At 43.7% G+C, this 22516-nt stretch overlaps 1 protein-coding gene across 1 annotated transcript in view; it reads left to right on the plus strand.

The window, feature by feature from the left end:
- The window catches only part of prodhb (proline dehydrogenase (oxidase) 1b), a 55520-nt gene that overhangs the window by 12662 nt on the left and 20342 nt on the right, over positions 1 to 22516 (plus strand). Inside the window, exons 3-8 of the mRNA XM_072588052.1 lie at positions 14915 to 14949; positions 16433 to 16582; positions 16896 to 16960; positions 17563 to 17679; positions 19253 to 19332; positions 21840 to 21921. Of these exons, the coding sequence (XP_072444153.1) occupies positions 14915 to 14949; positions 16433 to 16582; positions 16896 to 16960; positions 17563 to 17679; positions 19253 to 19332; positions 21840 to 21921 (529 nt within the window). The remainder of the gene's footprint in view (positions 1 to 14914; positions 14950 to 16432; positions 16583 to 16895; positions 16961 to 17562; positions 17680 to 19252; positions 19333 to 21839; positions 21922 to 22516) is intronic.

A 22516-nucleotide genomic window follows, 5' to 3' on the forward strand; every position in this document is an offset into this window, starting at 1 on the left:
GTGGAGCAATTGAAATTGGAGATGCTTGAGGCCAACATTATAGGAGTGCAGTTATTTTGAGCTGCGGAGTTGGAAGAGATTATGGGGCTAGAGAGGAGCAAGATCACTGAAAGATTACAAACCAGGAAGAGAGTTTTAATGTTGGGGTGTTACTTAAATGAGAACTAAGCGAGGTGTGAGTGAACAGGACTCTGAGTGAAGGCACTGGCAACAGAATTTTGCATGAGTGTAAGTTTTTGTGGAGGGTAGAATGTTCCTAGCCATTCCTCGACAAGTATTCACCATCAAATGCAGAGGTAGTAAAACTATGGATAAAGCATTCAGCAGCAGATGAGCTCAGGTAAGGGTGAATGTCCCAGAGGTTAGTGCAGGTTATTTTCAAATGGTGTGCAGGTGTGGTTAAAAGCTCACCTCTGAGTCAAAGTGGCGCCAATGCGGTGAGCACTAGATTCACCCAGATAACAAGAAACAGATGCTGTTGGGAGGGTTTTGAAATGTGGTGGAAAATTTAAATCAAAAGGTGTGTTTCTAAGGAGCATTTTAAAACAAGACAGGCAGGGGAGTTTTAGGGAGACAGTTTCAGAGAGTAACTTCATGAATGCTGTACAACAGTAATGAGGGAGATACTCAGAAACTACACTGAGGAAGGATGGGTGCTGAGAGGTTTAAAAGGCTGGAGGAGATTGTACTCTTTGAAGATTGAACTGATTATTTTACTTGGTTTGTTCACACAGTATGGCTTGGTGGGCTTGGTGAGTGGGAATTGACTGACATAAGACACATTCTAAACTGTTGCTTCAGTAACAACAATCCTTTATTAATGACCACTTTTCACAGAAACGGTAGTGCTTCAAAGTGGTGACATTTTTTTTAAAAAGTGTAAATCCAAATAAGGGTCTGGTAAAAGGTGCCAAATGCAAGACGGAATGGTGAGAAGATGCATCCAGAGCTGAGTTCCTGGGTAATTGATGATACAGTGGCTGCATGGTTACTCAGTGGTTAGTATTGGTTTGTGGAGTTTGCACATTTTTCTTGTGCCTGAGTGAGTTTCCTCTGGGTACTCTAGTTTCCTCCCACAGTTCAAAGATGTGCAGGCTAGGTGGATTAGCCATGGGAAATGCAGAGATAGTGGAGGAGGGTGTTCCTCTGCAGACGGTCAGTGTGGACTCGATGGACTGAATGGTCAGCTCCCACACTGTAGGGATTGTATGACAGCTGTGATTGAAGGGAGTGGATCATAAGAAGTTCGAGTCAAAGCAGTGAAGGATTGGGACAGGGTTTTGTGGGACTTGAAAAAATTATAGAAACAAATGCAGGGATTTCTGTTTTGTACAAAGACAAGAATTTTAAAGGGGGCACATTTTGGGGGCATTACTGATTAGTGAGCATGCGGAGCTTCGTGCAGGTACCCGAGTTTTGGATGTAATGTAGTTTGACGATGCGAAACAGCCTGTAGTGAGTTGAATTAGACATGTCTTCAGGTGGGCCTCAGGAATTTGACAGCAGATGGGCTGAAGTAGAAGTAGAGGAGGGCAGTCATAGGTAAAAATATTAGGCAGAGTATGGAGCTGGCAGCACCGGCTCACTTTAAGTATCATTCAGACCTGGGTACCCAGGTGTATAACCAGCGTTAGTGGACACAGCCTTAGAATTAGAGGGGGTCATTTCAGAACAGAGAGTGGTGGGCCTGTGGAATTCATTGCCATGGAGTGCAGTGGAAGCCGGGACGCTAAATGTCTTCAAGGCCGAGATTGATAGGTTCTTGTTGTCTAGAGGGATTAAGGGCTACGGGGAGAACGCTGGCAAGTGGAGCTGAAATGCGCATCAGCCATGATTGAATGGCGGAGTGGACTCGATGGGCCGAATGGCCTTACTTCCACTCCTATGTCTTATGGTCTTAGTGCATTTAACCCTGGGTGGCAGGAACTAGAATGTACGTCAGCTGATTGTGTGAAGTTTGCATTTTACCAAAATTAGACATATGTTAACACTGCATTGTGATAGTGATGCTCATTCTTGAAACTCACTTAAGGAGAAGAAAAGGAAACTTGTGCTCCAAAGATTTGGTGTCAACTTTAAACGGTGGCTGAAGTGGATAAATGGTATTCTGCAAAATTTTATTTGCTTTGATTCCTAAGGGACGATGTCAGAAACTGTTCTGCTACATCCCAAAACCTCCGAGAGGAGCCTGAACTGACTGTGTAATAGTTTCTATTAAGGAGGTTACTGTAACTGTGTTTTGTGTCCCTTTTGAATGATTGCAATAAGCGTTGCTCTTGGATGGGATCATCACACACCTGTCTCCCTTTATAGGCTCTAAGGATGTTTATGATTATTGCAGGGGACCATTGACATGTTCATGGCTTTTGCTGTAGGCAACATGCAAACTTCATGCCATGTCCTGATTTGCACGTTAGCACTGCAAACAGTTACCCACTTCATCAGAGGGCACATGTTTGAGAGACTCTGGCACCTTTTTAACACTAGTCTGAAAGGAGGATTGCATTCTGACTGGAGGAGATGCTGGAGTCTGTCGTAGAAGTGAATGAGAGGAAGACTGATTCACTGGTACTTTGGAAGCAAGAAGATACTTTCAGGTTCTCCGGCATTGTGCTCCACCCCTCTGTGGAAGATCTTCAAGGAGAGAGAAGTCCATTATCCATAGAAAGTCTTCAGTAAGAACCATATGAATGAATTGGGAGCAGATGCAAACAGTTGAACCATGCTGACTTGGAGACAGTGCTGCAAGACATTGTGACTTCTTGACAATTTGAGAGATCAGTGACTTCATTTTCAAATGCTGCTAATTTCACCATTAGGGTTGGTCAATGCTCAGTGTGCATACACATGCCCCATCATTTACCACTAACAACATTTGTCGCAACCTTGCATCTATACCTTCACCTCATCCTCTCACGTTTTAGCAAACCTCAAACTTACATTCTCTCAGCTTGCACACGCTGCCAGCTATTGAACCATGACAGCCAAAAGCATTGCATTACACTGACTGATGCACTTGCGTCTTTCTCACAAGTCAAGACGGTGCCAACCACTGGCTGCAGCACATGACTGCAGGGAGATGGTGCTGGCTGCATGCCCACAGCCTTGTGCTGGATAAGTGGCCCTCCATGTTGGATACTCCAGAGGCTGTGGTCAGTGGCTGGGCTGAAACTAAGATCTGAGAACTAAGCATTGCCCTCCAGTCCCACTTCCCCATCAACTCATGATCTCTTCTGATCTACAAATGCTGATTGTGTAAAGTGAGCATTCCTCTTGTCTCCTCCCCACAAACAAACCCTTTTGGCTTCTCTTCTTTCAGATAAGAGCTAGAGCCTCCTCAGAAAGTTGTGAAAGAGCAAGAAGGCCGAGGTGAAGAAGCAAGGCAGTCCATCATTCTTGAACTCATGGCCATTACACTCATGCTGATTCTACACTCTGTTTAGAGGACAGCAGTGTGGGAGTGTAGGTGGGATCTGTCTGTGGTGAAACTCTGCGTATGAGTGACCTGCAGTGGGTTGGAGGATTGGTGTGGTGTGGATGTCTGATCATTGAGGCGGGTTCTGCAACTCTTGAAGCTGTCTGTTGAACACTTGCATGCTCGCACACTCACACCAAACTACTGCACGTGTCTGGGAGCAGGTGATTTGTCTCAAGTCCTTGAAGTCAACACAAACTCCTTCAGCACTCCAAAAGGCTTTAGTAACTCTGAAACCACTGACTCTGCTACAATTGGGGTAGCTGCAGCTTTGAGTTCTCGGAGGGCAGCACTGGTGTCAAATCAGTGTTAACGTGCTGCCTGAGCACGATCTGCCTACCCATACATGAATCTGATGGGTCACCTAAAGCCCACAACAACATGGCATCCAGTGTCTCCAGTAACCGAAGTGTCTGTGAACCAGGGCTATTAACTCAGAGGGAAAACGGCACTTATAACTCTGAAATACTGATAGCTATGTTTTGTGACCATGGTATCTGGCTGTTCATTTGAACTTTCCAACTTTTTTTGGTCTTTTATTTAAATAATTATACTCTAGCAATTCTGGTAGTTTGACTTTCCTCATGAAATCGCATCCTCTTCAGTCTCAGCCTCCTTAAACAGTTCATTCTCATTAATGCATCTTTCATTTTGAGCTTGTTCAAATCTGCTTGCCTCGAAATTGAAATTATTTCAAAACAATCCTCATTCTGTACCACTCAATCACTGGAAGTTGGAGCAAGTCTAATGGTGTAATGGCAAGGCCTGATGATTGCATCCTCAGATTTAAACCACAAATTACTACACAGTTCCTCCTCCACGTATCTTTACAGTTGAAAATAATTTTTTTCCCTCTTGCAAGTGAAGGAAGAGCAGACACTTGGACTTGGACTTAGATTTATCCCTTTCTCATAGTCCAGCCTGAATCTGTTTTTGAAAAATAACTTGATCATTCCATGTTTTATATTAAATTTCTCTGTAGAATTTTTTAAAAAGTTCATTCTTCTATGTTACAGTCATATTCAGTGATCTGATTACCATCTACAAATGAACTGTGTTTCTTGTCAAAAATTAACATTTGTTCCTAACTGAAGCACAACTATGCGGTAAATTATAACACTTTATTTTACACAATGTGAGCATGGCAAGCAGGAGATGGTGGAGAAATTGGGTGCAGGCCAGAGATGTGATGAGCTGAGAAAATTCCTTTATTCACAAAATTTAAAATCTTTAATTTGAAAGTTCAAGAGAAGTGGGATTTCCACTGTGCAATTCAAATGTTGCTAGGATATTGGGAATGGGGTGTGGTCTCTGACAAAATACTTTTTATTGTACATTGTGTGTAATTGGAATATCCACAAATCCTTCTGGATTCAGAAGACTCTTCATCTACAAAGAATTTCATCTTATTAATTAAAAAGAGAAAAGACACAGTAAATAAAGACAAACTGTCCCCACTAGTTGAGGATTCTAGAACCTGGAGGCATTGCCTCAAAATTAGGGCCAGACCATTCAGGAGAGAGGTTGAGAGGCACTTGTATACGCAGGGTGGTAGAGGTTTGGAACTCTCTTCCACAAACAACAATGGGTGCAGGATCAGTTGTTGATTTTAAATCTGAGATAGATACATTTTTATTAAGCAAAATATTAAAGGGTATGAATCAAAGACAGGGAAATAAAGTTAGGCCACAGATCAGCCATGATTCCATTGAATAGCAGAACAGGCTCAAGGGGCGTAATGGCCTACTTCCACTCTTATGAACTCCAGACTCTCTGGTTTACATTGAATTTCTGAAGAATTTAAATAGTTGAATTGTTACTCAACAAAAACTACAACAGATTCTGAGAGTATAGATCAGTTCGCAATCACTTCTGCTCAAGGCAGTCAACTAATTTTGCTTTATTACAACAGCTTCAATTTCTGCTCTGTGTTGCTTTATCCAAGGAGACCTGACAGTATCTCAGTAATGACATCTGGGTATCGGCAAAATGTAAATGGCTCTTTAAAATGAATAAATCCGCTTACAGACTGCTTTGCAACAGTGACACGTTTCAGAAATACATTTTTGGCTGCCATGTGTTTTGGGAAGTCCAGAGGTTGTGAAAAGTGCTGTGTAAAATGCAAGTTTTTGTTTTAATTTGACATTTTGTTTGGAATGGACCTGGCACCGACATTAATAGATGGAATATTTTCTCCCGTGGAAAAAGCTAAAGAACTGATTCCTTTTAACACCCAAGTCTCCTCAATATTTTTGAGGCAGCTGCAAGCCCAAAGTGGCCTGGTCTTAATCAGTGTATGCACAAACACTGTTCCTAGTTGGAAGTCTCAGGGCTTTCTTCCCTTGTCACAGCTAAAGGACAATACTGGCAATGGAATGCACCCAGTTTAACCAGGTTTACAATCAGCTGATTAAGCATAAACTGGCTGGATTTTTCTCAACCTTTGGTTCTCCAACATCGAATTGTTAGGGCAGCACAGTGGCTCAGTGGTTAGTACTGCTTCCCCACAGCGCCAGAGACCCAGGTTCAATTCCAAGCTCTGGCAACTGTTTGTGTTGAGTTTGCACATTCTCCACATATGTGGATGGGTTTCCTCTGGGTGCTCCGGATTGTGGGAGGAAACCGAAGATGTGCAGGTTAGGTGAATTGGCCATGCTAAATTGCCCATTATATTCAAGGACGTGTAGGTTAAGTGCATTAGTTGGTGTAAATATAGGATAATAGGGTAGGGGAATAGGTCTGGGTTGGTTACTCTTCAGAGGGTCGGTATGAGTTTGTTGGGCTGATGGGTCTGTTTCCACACTGGGATTCTATGAATTGAAAAGCAGGACCTGTGTATGTTTGCCAGAAGACTGGTTCAGTGGTTTAATTATGGGTGACCTCCCAATCCACTGCCTGTCATCCAGGCATTTCATTAAATTATGGAGCATTAAGGCTTCTTGTGGTGCAGTGGTAGTGTCCCTACCTCTGCTGGAAGACCTGTGTTCAAGTCCATTCTGATCCTATATCATAACATCTCTGAACAGCATGAGATAAAAAATATCTAAGTTCTTGGGGCTTAGTAACTCTGACAATGGACAAGGTTCAGGAAGATTAATGAACTTGGGAATCAAGATTTCAAATTCTTTCTTTGATGTGCTTATCAATGATTAGGCCAGCATTTCTTGCCCATTTTTATTTGCCATTGAGATGGTCAGAAAGAGAGCTTCAGAATTTTGACCCAGTGACCGTTAAGGAACGGCAATAAAGTTCAAAGTTCGCATGGCATGTGGCTTAGAGGGGTACTGGCTTGATCTGGGTGGCAGAACTGTGTCGTCATTCTATGGCCTCTATCGATGATGCCACCATTCACCACCATGGTTGAGATGTGGCATGACTGCAGACTTTCAATCTGACTCCCTGATTGTGGGATCGCGTGGCTGCTGAATGCTGATAATATTGCTCGGCTACCAATCCATCATTCGAGCTTCACATTGACCCTTCATTTTTATGTATGTCTGATGCTGTGAGTGGCATATGCACCATTCTGTCCTCTTCTTCAGTTCAAATTTATTCCGTTTCAAGACAATGTTATTGCAATATAACATGAATGAGGGTATACTCAATGTGAAGGTGGGACCTTCTCTCCACAAGGACTGTGTGCTGATCACTTCTACAAATTGTGGAAGAGTCATCTGCAGCGAGTTGAGTGAGTGCAAGGCCAAGTAGATGTTTTCCTCTTCCCTCACTACCTACTGTGCAGCAGCTATATCCTTTAGGTCTCAGTGGAGTCCTCCTGTCACTCTTGGTGATGGATGTTGAAGTCCTATCCCATTCTCCCACGCGCATACAACACATACCCAGAATATATTTGGTACTTTCCCTGCGTCTCCCAAGTGGTGTTCAGTGTGGAGCAGCACTGTTTCATTTGCTGAAGGCCATGTTGCTACCAATTCTAAACAGGTGAATAAACTCCTATCCTCTCTCTCTTGAGGTTGGTCCAACACAGTTATAAAATTTTAAACAGTCTTTCTTGCGGATTTAATATTTACTTCCTGATGCATTAAATATCAGGGGCATGCCAGACAGATTTCTTTTGAGTTAATGCTATTACTCACTCCTAAATTATAAACTTCTCTATATTTTAAAATCTTTAAAAGCCCCTCCTGAATTCTGCAAAGTACATGCATTTATGTACACCTAGAATGCAAATACACAAGAAGTAATAGGGTTTGGGCTGGTGCAATTTTTAAAGAAAAAAATCCTGCTTCTAAACTGAGGAATTAAACCCTCCAATATTGATCTTGAGGTTGTGATATCTGAATACTGACTGTTGGCCTGCGATGAGGAAAATCAGTTTCCAAGAGAGTTCAGAGGTCTATTACCTGAGTTTCCCCAGTATTCCTTGAAAATAAATAGGTAGAGGTATAATTTTTTTTTGTATGTGTACAAAATATTTATTCAATATTGCCACCAGCAGAAAATCGCCCATGTGACCAGGGAACCAGTAACAAACAAGGTATAGTTAAGTCAAAGCTGACATGGGGGTGGGGCGGCACGGTGGCACAGTGGTTAGTACTGCTGCCTCACCGCGCTGGAGACCCGGGTTCAATTCCCGCCTCAGGCGACTGACTGTGTGGAGTTTGCACGTTCTCCCCGTGTCTGCGTGGGTTTCCTCCGGGTGCTCCGGTTTCCTCCCACAGTCCAAAGATGTGCAGGTTAGGTGAATTGGCCAAGCTAAATTGCCCGTAGTGTTAGGTAAGGGGTAGATGTAGATGTAGATATAGGGGTATGGGTGGGTACGCTTCGGCGGGGCGGTGTGCACTTGTTGGGCCGAAGGGCCTGTTTCCACACTAAGTAATCTAATCTAATCTAATCTAAGTGAAGGGGGAGGATAGGGATTAAATCAAAATACATTTGGAGGGGGAAGTAAAGCACTCCGCTGCCACCCCCATCGTTGTGCCCACCTGTCCCTAATGGCATCGCGGCAGTCAGCAGAAATGACTGTCCTCCATTGCCCGCTGCTTGGTCCTTTTTGCTGCTAGCCGGGCCTGACCCAGGAGCAGACCCACGAGGAGATCCTCCGACCTGCCTGCTCCCCTTCCTACTGGGTGCCTGAAGCATTTCGATGTTGGAATGGAGGAAGTGGTCTGTGTGCATTCTTGCAGGTCCCAGTGAGAATTGAGCTCACTGCTATTGGTTTACAAGACCAGTGCTCTAACCACTGAGGTTCTGGAGACAGCAAACAGACTGTGCCCAGTGTGGGGCTCACATCCACAACCCTGAGATTATGATTCTCATGTTATTCCTACTGACCAAACAGATTGCCCAGGTTAGAGATTTAAACCGGCTGTTTGTGTAACAAGTTTCCAATTTGTAAAAATTAGTTCAGTCAAAACCTGTGGTTAAAGCTTTGTCCCCAGAAGCATTTAAGACTCATTGTGAGCCATACCCTGCAACTAATAATTTTCAATGTTTGGATAATTGCCCTTGGACAGTTGTTTTAAGTGTGGCAGACAATTTCAACCATGTTATTTAGAGACCCCTTTTGTAAATTCATGAGCAGGTGATTTTGGTCATTTTAGCATTTCGTAGCTCATTTTGAATTGTTTTCAGGGAAAACAAAGTCCAAGCTAGATTTGTCAGTGTGATTTTAAAGGTCAATAGTTCATAAAATTTTCTTTTATCATGACATGGAGTTTGGTGTGGATCAGAATAAATTGTACCTTTTTATTCTCTAGAGCAGCTTGAAACTGGCATTAAAGGCTGGCCTAGTGGTGCTGGAAGAGCACAGCAGTTCAGGCAGCATCCAACGAGCAGCGAAATCGACGTTTCGGGCAAAAGTATTCCTGATGAAGGGCTTTTGCCTGAAACGTCGATTTCGCTGCTCGTTGGATGCTGCCTGAACTGCTGTGCTCTTCCAGCACCACTAATCCAGTATTTGGTTTTCAGCATCTGCAGTCATTGTTTTTACCATTAAAGGCTGGCCTGCCCAGCAATGCCCACATCTCAGGGGTGAATAAATAAAAACATTAACTCTATGATTAGCAGCTGAACATGCAGAACTCGAGCTATGCCACAGTGATGTCAGATCATGTGGAGCTAGAGCCAGGCTCTTATGTTCCAGAAGATGTCCTCTTACCATCCCTTGTAAATAAATATGTTCAATAAAACATATGTTCACTTAACCTGATTGTAGACCTGATACTAAAATAAAAGTTGGTGGTCAGTAGCAGAGGTCTATGTATATCTTTGACCTGATGCCATGAGACATATTGGGATCCAGAATCAATACTGAGGGCTCCTAGAGCACTCCCACCTGACTGTGTGTATACAATCCTCCTTATTCTGGTGGATCTGGTCTTTAGTAAGGCGATGATACCTGGGGATGATGGTGTTGGGCTGGGAAAGTTAGCCTGAGCATATGACTGTTGGGCCAAGGTGCCATGAAGCAATGGGACCTCTTCCAAGTTTGTCTCACACCTCCAGACGTTAGTAGCAGGGACTTTGTGTTGAACAGACTTGGTGTGCTATTGTCATTGCTGGTATCTTAGTTGATGCTAGGTGCTTCATTCTTTTTTTTAGATTTTTCTTTAATGGCTTGACAAAACTAAATGAGTAGTTAGAACATTCTCATAGTCAGTCATGTTTCTGATTCTGGAGTCACCAGGTAACAAGGACATTAGTGAATCAGAACCATAGTAATGTGGTGAGCTTCCTAATTCAAGTTTTATACATTGCATTCCAATTTTATTATCTGTCCTGCTGAGATTTGAAGCCATGTCTCAGTATTAGGCTGGGGATGGGGATTGCTAGTCTCATGACTTCCCGTCTGTGCCACTGTCTCCCCCACAATCCAGAAACCTTTTTGTAGAGATCAGTCCATGTTAAAGCCCAGTCGATTGCACAGCAAACTCCTGCCTGGGGAATCACTGCCATTTCCCGTCCTGGGGAGGAAAGCTGCCTCAATGATTTTCCAGCTGATATGCCATTCACAATTAGGTCCTTGATGCAAATTGATCATCTGTCTCCATGGAGCACATGTTCACCTCCTGCCCACTGTTTGGGGAAACTTGTCCAGCAACAGGACAGTGATGGGGAGCTGTGCTGATTTAGGTACCTTGTCCCTGCTCCGGTTATAGACATAGTGTTTCAGTTACTGATTGGGCTCCTGGATTTTTATGAGCCTTTGAAATCAGCAACCCATGCGATGTTATACCTTCTTCAGAGAAGCATATCAATATGGTGTGTGAAATTTTAAGAGGATGAGGTAGAGGGGAGGAACCCTGTTTTTATTTTCTTTAAAAATGATCCTCCATCTAAATGTGTGACCTTAAGTATGTTGGAGGTGGGACTCTTCTAATTGGTTGGATAGAAATGAGTTTGGGGGATGGGGAGGGGGAGGTGATGTTGAATGGGCGAATTAATAGGAGAGATTATTCAGCGATGCCAAATATGTGACTGTTGCACAACCTGTGGCTTGGCTCCAAGTAGAAAGTTTCCATCTCTCTTCAGTGGCCGTGCGTGTGACCATAGGGAACTTTGCTTTTTGATTGAATGTGTTTTAGAAAAAGGTTCTTTTGCTTTATCTTTCTGCATTAAAACTAAATAAATTTTTGAATTCAACTTAACTCAGAGGCAAATAGTGAACATAAGAATTTTACATTATTTAAAATGATTGAATTGGATTCTACAGCTTGGGCTGCAACACACTATTTTTGGGCTCTGGTCTCTGGTCTCTGATTCCTCCTCCTTTTCCTGAAATGCACCACCCATCCCTCCATCCCCACCTCACTCACATGCACTCTCTCTTTCTCACATGCACCCAGAGTCTCTCTCGCAAACACACTTGCTCTCATTCACCAGCCTAATGCACACACTGTCACTTGTAGTTTTTGCTCTTCTCTCAATATATACGTACACTCCTACATGAGGCTGATGTATGTGTGCAGAATGTGCAAGGAATATTCCTAGATACATTGGTGTTCTTGTACCCTGATGATGAGATGTAAGTCACTACCTGAAACAGCCCAGGGATAATTGCCTATTTTTACACTTGCCCTCACTCCAAATTTGAGTTTGATTAGATTAGATTCCCTACAGTGTGGAAACAGGCCCTTCAGCCCAACAAGTCCACACCAGCCCTCCAAAGACCCATTCCCCTACATTGACCCCTGACCTAACACTATGGGGCAATTTAGCAAACCAATTCACCTAACCTGCACATCTTTGCATTGCGGGAGGAAACCGGAGCACCCCAAGGAAACCCACGGGGAGAATATGCAAACTGCACACAGACAGTCGCCCAAGGTGGGAATCAAACCTGGGACCCTGGCACTGTGAGGCAGCAGTGCTTACTGCTGAGCCACCATGCCACCCGGAGTATTTAATTGATTTCCTGTAAAGCCATTTTGATCAAATAGCCACCCTACAGTTGGATGTTTATGCAAGGAATAGACACGGCTAACTGTGTCATATAAAAACAAATGACTGCAGATACTGGAATCTGTATTGATAACAACAAATGCTGGGAATCACGAGGGTCAGACAGCATCTATGGAGAGAGAGCTAATGTTTCAATTCTAGACGACTCTTCATCACTTCAACTCTGAAGAGTCTTCTAGACTCTAAATGTTAGCTTGCTCTCTCTATGGATAATGTCTGACCTGCTGTGATCTCCAGCATTTGTTGTTTTCACTAACTGTCATGTTGTGTAATAAGTTTAATCTAATGAAGAGCCATATCGCATAGATTGGAAACTATTGTTCTAGTTAATTGACCAGTTTAGATCCTTTCTCACAAATTGTGGTTCAAATGTGTTACAACACACCTCTGCAGCAAGGGGTCTTGAACCCAAGCCTTCTGACAGCAATATGGCATTACAATAGCTTCACAAGTATCATATTTGACCAGTTTAGATGCTGCGTCTAACAAGCTCCATTCTAGCTATCTGGCTGTGTAGGTGGGTTTATGCTTAGATCCTTGAGGGTTTGTGGTTTGGAACACGCAAAGTCATTTTTAACATTAGGCTGCACGATCATAGGAAAGTCAAGGGTTGGATTGGCTGGCATCAAGTGCGTATTGATAGCTGTCATGAGACTTGTTTGGTACATGTCAGATATAGTAATGGGTCTGAGAGAACATAGTGGCACTGTTAAAGCTTCAGATTTTTACAGTAGCTTTTTAATTAGTGAATTTACATCGTTGGCTATCATTTCTGGTAAGAGTTTCAAAGCTTACTTTTCATATGCCATAGCAAGTAGCAAAAGGCAGAATCTATACAATAGGAATGGAGGGTATGGACCAAGGGCTGGGAGAAGGAATTAGTTTAACTTGCGGTCATGTTCGGTGTGACATCATAGGCCGAAGGGCTCTTCCTGTGTTGTACTGTTCAATGGTGTTGAGTTGATTTGAGGATAGATGAATTACTAATTTGGTGCTTTTCTGGAAAGAGTCAAATCCCTTTTTAAAAAATGTCTCTGATGGAAAAATCATCATTATCCCTACAGTGTGGAAGCAGGTCATTCAGCCCATCAAGTCCACACTGACCCTCAGAGCATCCCACCCAGACCCACCACCCTATCCTTGTAACCCTGCCTTCCCCATGGCTAATCCACCTGGCCTGCACATCTTTGGACTTATAGAGGAAACCAGTGCACCCGGAGGGAACCCAGGCAGATACTGGGAGAATACGCAAACTTAACACAGATGGTCACCTGAGGGTGGAATTGAACCTGGGTCCCTGGTGCTGTGAGGCAGCAGTGCTAATCACTGGGCCAACGTGCCACCCAGTGATGGGTGTCCTCTTAATTCTCCTACCTTTTTTAATCAGCTCATTTCCAAGCTGACTTAGAGATGGGGTGAAAATGAACACTACCTCGTGTTTCCTTGGTGCACTGGCTCATGACATACTCCTTTGCCAACTCTGAGGCTAAGCCACTTAGGTTTCACATGTTTATATTTGGCCGATTGAAGTTTCCCGTTTTTAAAATAGCTTTCCTGTCATCGGGAAGGCTTCTCGTTGACACTTGCATGCAGAAGTTGTGTAAGTTGGTGCAGATGCTTAGTACTAACTGGGTAATCAGGTTTTATTGATTAAGCCTGGCTGCATGGCCCAACCCTTAGATTAGGGCATGTTTGTGATGAAAATTGAACATTCTCCATAATGTGCCAAGCAGCTTATTTTCTGACATGATACATATGCTGTTAATGAATCCAATTTACTCAGTGCATGACAACAGTTGTATAAATATAGCAATACAAATGCTGAGCTTGGACATGGACCAGAGTGAGGAATCCAGCCAAACCATTTGAATGTAAACATCTAATGGGTTTTGTGTGTGTGTGTGTTAATCTTTTTCAGCAATCACATATACGTCCCTTTTAAGTTTTCCAGTCAGATTTTGAAGAATTTTTTTTTGTTCACTGCTGTTTGAGTTGAGGGTGTCCACTTGGTATAACTAGCAAATGAAATAGATTTTGGCTTTCTATATGACTCTTGGGCTTGTTACATTCACCTAGCTATTGACCGGTTATGACCCACTCTGAGGATTACACCTTAGGCATGAATTCCTGAACCCAGGGGAGAAAACGGCACAATTTAAAGTCCAGCAAAAGTGACAAAATGAGATTTGAAAAGAGTAAGGATCTTTTAAATCTGAATGTGTTGTTTTGGGTAAGTGCCAATTTGGATTAGAAAGTCCTGAAGGGTTGCAGGAGAAAATGTAGCTGCACTCCCTCGGTTCATGAGCAGCAGAATAGTTTGAATTCTTTACGGTCAGGACATGGACTTGAACCAGTTGGATAAAGCAACCCCATTTCAGTTTCTCATGCACTGCCTGAGTTTTCCTGCCTCTTTCTTGCTGCAAGTCTTTGGGTTAGTTGGATCCACACTGCGATTGTGTTTTGATTTTGTCCTTGTGCCTGCCCATATCAGTAACCACATCAACATGCTGCCTTGTGACTTGAGATGAGAGTCATGTGAGAAGGTCATAGATAATTCAAATAGTGGGCATTCCAGCTTTGATAGTTTTTTTTTATTGAAAGCTTGTATGAATACGGAGGGCAGCTGACTTATCATGTTCTAGTCTAGGCCTGTGGATCAAACTCAAAATAGTTACATAATTGTGGGGAAAAATACATTATAGCATGTATAGTACTTTCTGCCAACTGGAGGAATGTACTCAAGACCTAGACCCAGGATGGTTTGACAATGTTCTGGCTGTACGGGTAGTTTGTGTCTGTTTATACAGAATGACAATTGAACTGTTTCTTCCCTTCCTTGTTGTACGGGATACTGGCCTCATAGAGCCCTTTGGCATTGAAACGGGCCCTTCGTAATGAGAGCTATCAATTGTCAAACACTCCACAAGCATTGATGCTAATTTGACTCTCTCCCACACTCGCTGCGTTTGAATTCAATGCACCAATTTCATTTTCTTTTTCTCCTTTGCTCTTTAGGTCCTGTGAGTCTCCAGGAGAGAAGGAAGTTAAAGGTAAGTCTGAGACTCGCTTTAGACTGGGCAAGTTTAGGCCTCTGGAACTTGACACGGGATTCCATTGTAAGATATTTTCATGATTTTGAAGAAAATGGCTTTTAAAAATGTTCTTACGTGCGACTTAGAAGGAAGAGGTTCCTTCTCCTCCATAATCAAGAGATCTTTTTTTCTTAAAAATACTTAAACTTTCTCCCGTAGTTCTCATTTCTCTCTCAAAGTGAACTATCCTCACAGCAGCTCTCCTGCCAATCCTCCACAGGATCTTTTATATGTTTCAATAAGATCGCCTCTCAGTCCTCTATATACTCCCTGTGGATACAGGCCCATTCTTTCTAAGTTTACCTCAAAAGATAATTCCCCAGTACCAGCTATCAGTCACATGAACCTTCTGCAGCTATAGTTAAGATATAATGTGCAATTTCAGAAACCCTGCTTACCTTCTGATTGAGTTTTTCTTTATCTTCTCCCACCCCACACTGATGCCTACTGACATCAAATGTTTTCCCCTGGCGCCTCACCAGATTTAGATAGTTCCAGTTACTCACTAAACACGGTAGAGTCGCGGGTAAGCACAAGGTAAGAAAATCAGCCACTGTTCTTGCTTCTAGCTGCCAGCCAATGATTCACGTAAGACGCACGATCAGAAAAAGGCTGTTTTAGCCCATTGAGTTTGCTTTCAGTGAGATCACAGCTGGTGTCAGAGTCCTCAATTCCACTTTTCTGCCTTTCTCCATAAACCTTGATTCTCTTGTGGAGATAAAAACCTGTCTATCTCAGCTTTGCATACACTTAGTGATCCAGCTTCGATGGCTCTCTGCTTTCTCTCATCTATGGAGATGTCCTTCTGGTCTGAGCTGCTGACAAATGGATAATGTTGTGATATGGTGTTGTCCAGTCAGCATCTGGATGAATGACAAGGTCCCTCCATGCGTCACCAATTTGAAGACCCAAGTCTAGAAACAGACTCTGCTCTTCCAAAGTGATTTTTTTTTTGAAAAAAGGAAGAAATGTGTTGGATGCATTATCTGTAAGTGAACAGACTACAGGTGTACTTAACTGCGTAATGCAGACAACGCCCAGTTCTATTCCATGCTCGTAAGCCAGGTCCTGCTTGCACTGCAGTTCGGTTACTGTAATTAGGCTTCATACCCCAGGGATAGGGAGGGGATTTGAAAAGAAGTTTCACATTGGAGAAAGAAATTTGTGGATTTCATTCCTCTGAGCCATAATAGCTCCAGCTGTCCTGTGTGTGAGCATCAAAACTTATTGTGGGAGTATTGGGCTTATCTGCAATCACCTCATCTTTGAAACTCAAACACAATGAAGCACGGTCAATGCTTCTGAAAGCTGCCATCTAAGAGAAAAAGGTCATAAAATGAACGGCCTGCTCGTTGCAGTCACCTGAAGTTTTTTTTCAATCATGCAATGCTTGCCCTGTCTTTCCCGAGTGTTCTGTTTATATAGTTTCTCCCCTCCACAGATGGCATTCACAGGGAGAAGAAATTTCGGCCCCATAAAAGATTTGGAGACCGCAGAGAAGATGTATTTAGTGCTCGGACATACTTCTACGCAGATGAGTCCAAATGTGACCAATTTATGGACACCTTCCTGAAGTGTATTGCAGCATCTGGTATGTCTCGACTTGATTAGGTGCTGTGGGCTCCCAGTGATGTGGGGCCCATTGTGGATATACTCAGTGCTGATGTTTTACTTCTCTATGGCTTGTTCTCCAACCTGCAGTAGTTTGAGTATTGCTTCCCGTGTCAATACAGTTGGTGGGTAGCAGCTAATTGTTGGCAATGGTAAATGATATGGTGTTGGCTCTTCATGTTCAGTGGGTTACCCCCTTCATTGGTGCTATCTATACTGTTGTTGGTGATTTTCAGCACAGAGCTTGCTGGTGCGTTAGTCTGGTTTAAAGCTGCGCTCTGTACTGTTCACAGGTGGGAGCTCCGAGGATGGATTTTCTGCCATCAAACTGACAGCACTGGGGAGACCACAGTTCCTGGTAGGATTCTCATCTTATTTTTTTTTTTAGATTAGATTAGATTACTTACAGTGTGGAAACAGGCCCTTCGGCCCAACAAGTCCACACTGACCCTCCGAAGAGCAACCCACCCAGACCCATTCATTTACCCCTTTACCTAACACTACGGGCAATTTAGCATGGACAATTCACCTAACCTGCACATTTTTGGACTGTGGGAGGAAACCGGAGCACCTGGAGGAAACCCACGCAGACACGGGGAGAATGTGCAAACTCCACACAGTCGCCTGAGGCGGGAATTGAACCCGGGTCTCTGGCGCTGTGAGGCTGCAGTGCTCACCACTGTGCCGTCCATTTCTATACATCAAAGGCTTTGACTAGAGGCTGAGTAATAACAGAGGAGAAGGTGATGTGTGGACCAATCATCAAACCTCGGCAATATTCCTTTGAGCTGTCGCGGTCTCATCAGCAACAAAGCTGGTGAAAGGAGCCTTTGTTCTGTACAATGCTGTAAGGAAAGCAAGGGATGTTTGTGCATCCAGTTATGGTAATGTTGGACGGTGGGTATGTTTGTTTGAAAAGCTGATTTGAAAGTTAATCCTTATTCGCTTCTGTCCTTGTAGCTGCAGTTTTCCGAGGTGCTGGTTAAATGGCGTGGTTTTTTTCGCCAGCTCGCTGCCGAGCAAGGAAAGGCTGGCCAGGCAGCAGTGGACATGAAGCTGGATATGGAGCGACTGCAGGTGGGTCAGCGAGTGATTGGCCAAAGTGAGGGGCTGCTGGGTGGGAAAGAGAGAGAGCTGTGGTGTGATGGGATTTTTGCCTCCAGTAAAGGCATTTTACCCGAGGTGGTGATATTTATGTTAGCTCTTGTAACTGGACATGGAGTGGCAGTGAGTAATCCAACAGAGCTAAATACGCAAATGTTGCATTCCTCAGCCATGTAGTTTCTGTGCTAGTGTTTAACCTAGCAAATTAGACAAAGCACCAGATTCCCAGTACTGTCATGCTTCAAAGAATCTTCGGGCAAGAACGTAGAATCCCTACAATGTGGAAGCAGGCCACTCGGCCCGTCAAGTTCACACTGACCCTCCAAAAAGCGTCCACCCAGACCCACGCCCTATCCTACCCTGTAACCCTGCTTCCCAATGGCTAATCCTCCTAGCCTATACATCTTTACACTGGGAGGAAACCCACGTGGGCACACCACAGAGCTTGAGGGTGGAATGGAATCCAGGTCCCTGGCACTGAGACAGTAGTGCTAACCACTGAGCCACCAATGGAGTAAGAGATCTTTATATCTCAAGATGACATGCTATGATAGTGATAGCGCATGCCGATTAAAAGCATATTGACATAGTGACTGTGGGGCATAACAGCTTCAGTACCAATTAGCTTGGACATAGATTTAAAAACAGAAGTCGGGGGAAGAAGGGATGCTCAACTCCACAGATGCTGCTGATTTCTAAGGTAATTTCTAGCTTTGTTTCAGATTTACAGCATATGCAGTTCTTTGTTATATTGTATGAAATTGGTGGTCGGGTACAATTTCAGCACCACCTTTTATCTCCCTTTATTCACTTTAAAACCAAAAGCTTAGGGTTTGAAATGGACCAATTTGATGTAAACTGAAGTGGCACACTGGAGCAGATGTTAATGTGCCGGGTCTCTGCCCTGTTTCATTATTCTGTTATGTACAGGCCTGACTGGCTGGGTTAGCGTTTTATTGCCCATCTCTAATTTCCAGAAGCCTGTTAACAGTCAGCTACATTGCTGAGGGTCTGGTATCACATGTAGGCCAGACCACACAAGGTTGGCAGATTTCCTTCCCTAAAGGACAGTAGTGACCCAGATTAATCTTTACAACAACAGGTAGCTGTTACATGGTGGCCTTCAGAGATGCACTTCATGGACAGTTATATAAACTGGAGGCACAAACCCGTATGGAGAATCTGCTTCGATGATTTGAAATGTATTGAAAACAATAATTTTTCTGTCAAAATTGGCATACATTGCCTCCTGGTAGGAAGGTCATCTAGGAAGAGGAAAATGGTGTGTTACCAACTATGTATATAAATACCTTTTGCCAGTTTTGGCCCACAGATTGACAGAAGGCTAGTGACTGAGTATACTCAGTCAACGATATTATAGCCCTATTGACCAAGGGACATAACTGCTTCAGTACCAGCCTCATTGCAGTTCCAGCAATGAAGCAGCTTTCTGGGATTTGAGGGGAGGCCTGTTAGGATTATTTTTCCCTCTGTTGTTTACATCGAATAAAGTTTAAGATCATTTTCTGTTTGCTTTTGCCCACAGCAAAGCTTGGCTAAACTTGGCATAGCCACCTTGGAAGAGATCACCGACTGGTTTAATGGAGAGAAGATTGGACTGTCTGGGTAAGCACCTGGTTCAAACGCACTTCTGTGCATCTCACTGTGTGCAGGTGTAGGTGCTGTTTACTGACATCCTTTGCTTTTTAAGAATGTTCTGTGCAAGTTCGATAGGCCGTAACCCAGCAGTGCTGACATTAACATTGATCATACAGCAGAGACACAAGGTCGAATCGTGGTACCCACCTGAAGGCCGCTTCGGGAAGTGCAATTGCAGGAGGAGGTGTAGCGCGTGAACGGGTTTTATCAATCAGTCACATGAGGGGATCCTCCAACGTAAAGAGGTATCCTCAGGTATACTGACAGGTATGATCAAACTCTGCTAATACTATGGTCAACTGCTCCCTGCACGCATGCCCTGCTTCCCACAAAGCTCCCCTATCATCTAGGGTTACTAATTTGTCATGTAGTCATTGAAATCTGGAATCTTATTCCTGCAGCTTGTCATCAGAAATTGTAACAACTTTGAACAAAACCTTTTCACTAAGTTTCTCCTTTTCTATCTTCCCTTTTCTCCTTTCAGTCTCTAATTTGGCTCCAATTTATCTGATTTCCTTGTGTCATTCTCTATCTCTTCCTCAATCATTACATCTCAATGTAACTAGGTGCCACATTAGGTCATTTAGCCCATTTAAGTCTGCATTCCCACCCTGTTGATGAAGGAATTGAATTGCTCTCCTCCCCAGAGTTAGTGTGCCCCATTACTCTTATTATCCATTCACACTTGTGGCAGGTTTTTGAGGCAAAGGGTGAGGGAGGAAGTTTAACTAATGGATACAGCAAGACCTGCTCCATTCCAGCAAATTCTGGGTTGTTCCGTCCCAAGAAAAGCTTATTGGCTCACTGAGTGCAGCTATCAGTGTGGTGACGTTTCAGATGAGTTAGCAAGGCTTCAGGCTCTCTGTTGACTTAGCTGATCTCAGCCAAGCTGTCCACACGTTACAATTGACCAAACTGCTCTTGTTGCAGAGAGTGGTAAAATCAGCCATTCCTGCTCCTGAAACTTATTCAGAGAACGCAGCTGTAGAGTACTTGCAAATGGTCAATGAAGCCAGGATCAAGTTGTGAATTTGAGTTCCTGCTTAGCCGAGTAGTCTAAAGACATTTATCATCCAGGTTCTCTTCTCAATAGAATGCTTACAATCTTGAAGCAAGTCATCTGGCCTGTTGTATCCATGCTGGCTATTTCCACTCTCCTGCTTTTTCCTTGTTATCTTCCAGGTTTTTTTCTCTTTGACTGTTATCCAATTCCTTTTCAAAGACAGGGTGGCATAGTGGCCTAGTGGTTAGTAATGCTGCCTCATACCACCAGGGACCTGGGTTCGTTTCAAGCCTCGGGTGACTGTGCAAACGCCACACAGGCACATTCTTCCAGTGTCTGTGTGGGTTTCTTCTGGATGCTCTGGTTTCCTCCCATCTTCCAAAGACGTGCAGGCTAGGCAGATTGGCCATGTCGAATTGTCCATAGTGTGCAGGGATGTGTAAGTTGGGTGGATTAGCCATGGGAAATACAGGGTTACTGGGGATAGGGGTGGAGGTTGGGTCTGGGTGAGATGCTGTTTGGAAGGGTGATGTGGACTCAATAGGCTGAATGGCCTGCTTCCACATTGTAGGGATTTTGTGAAGATTAGGTTGAATCTGTCTCCACTAGACTCTCAGCAGGTTCATTCTGAATCTGAACCACTTGCTGTGTTTTTTTGCGTTAAATACCATTAGCTTTAGCTTCTTTTTCTAATTGCCTGAAATCCTTGACCTCTGGTTCTTGGCCCATTTACCAGTGCAAACCGTTTCTCTGTAACGGCTTTGTCCAGGCCCCTTGTGATTTTGAACATTCCTATTTGATCTTCTCTCAAACCGCCTCCTCTGCAGGGTGAACAGCCCCATTATTCCAATCAATCCTCACAACTGAATTATATTATCCCTGCCTAGAATTCTTCTCCAGTCTTTTGTGCACCCTCTGTTCTGTCTTCACATCCTTTAAAGTGTAGTACAGTATTCCAGCTGAGGCAAACTGATGTTTTTTTTTAAGGATTCAGTGTTATGTCCTTCAATACTTGATGATTCTACTTATTGCCTTTTAAAACTTGCATCTTTAGCTGCCTGAACCCCACCTTCAACAATTTGTGCACGTATACCCCCAGTCCCTTTGCTGCTCGACCCACATTAAAATCATATCTTTTTTTTTTCTCTTTCTCCCCTATTGTTCCAACCAAAATGTTTCACTCCACATTTCTCTGCATGACTACTTGTTTGGCCACTTGGGTGAATTACAGAGGGCTGTTCGTGTCCCAGAAACAGCACTTGCCTGTGCAAGGAGAGAAGAAAGTTGACTGAGAGGAAGTGGCAAAAGCCAAACTGATGAATGGTTAACAGGCATCGATGTCTCATCACTATTGCATGCCCTGTGGGACGTCCATCACGAGTGTTGAATTATGTAACACATTACTGACATGGGCATGTCTTTATCCATAGCACTGACTTATGTGCCCTTTTCTCCTTTTGTTTTCTTTCAGCACTGTAGACCTGTTGGACTGGAACAATTTGATCGACAACAGGACAGAAGTTGCCAAACTCTTTGTAGTTCCAAACCTGCAGGTACAGATCTTTTGAGTGTCTTTCAGAGCAGCATACGCTAGGGTTCTGACCAAATCCAGCTGAAATAATGTCTGTGAAAGTTAAGATAGCGAGCTCTGCCTGTTGCTGTCTATAGTTTTGAGCTTGTTAGATTGTTCCACCCTACAATACAGGACAAGTTGGCAGGAGTGGGGGGTGGGGTGGGGGGGAGGGCAAGGTCTGCTTCGCTATTTCCTTTTCCTTCCGCTCTCGCTCAAGACCCCAATTCCAGATTTGAGAGCACCGTAACTGACGTGGTACCTCATCATTTTTAGATTAGATTACTTACAGTGTGGAAACAGGCCCTTCGGCCCAACAAGTCCACACCGCCCCGCCGAAGCGCAACCCACCCATACCCCTACATCTACCCCTTACCTAACACTACGGGCAATTTAACATGGCCAATTCACCTGACCTGCACATCTTTGGACTGTGGGAGGAAACTGGAGCACCCGGAGGAAACCCATGCAGACACTGGGAGAATGTGCAAACTCCACACAGTCACCTGAGGTGGGAATTGAACCCAGGTCCCTAGCGCTGTGAGGCAGCAGTGCTAACCACTGTGCCACCGTGCCGA

The sequence above is a fragment of the Chiloscyllium punctatum genome, chromosome 17, assembly GCF_047496795.1.
Source record: "Chiloscyllium punctatum isolate Juve2018m chromosome 17, sChiPun1.3, whole genome shotgun sequence".
NCBI lineage: Eukaryota > Metazoa > Chordata > Chondrichthyes > Orectolobiformes > Hemiscylliidae > Chiloscyllium > Chiloscyllium punctatum.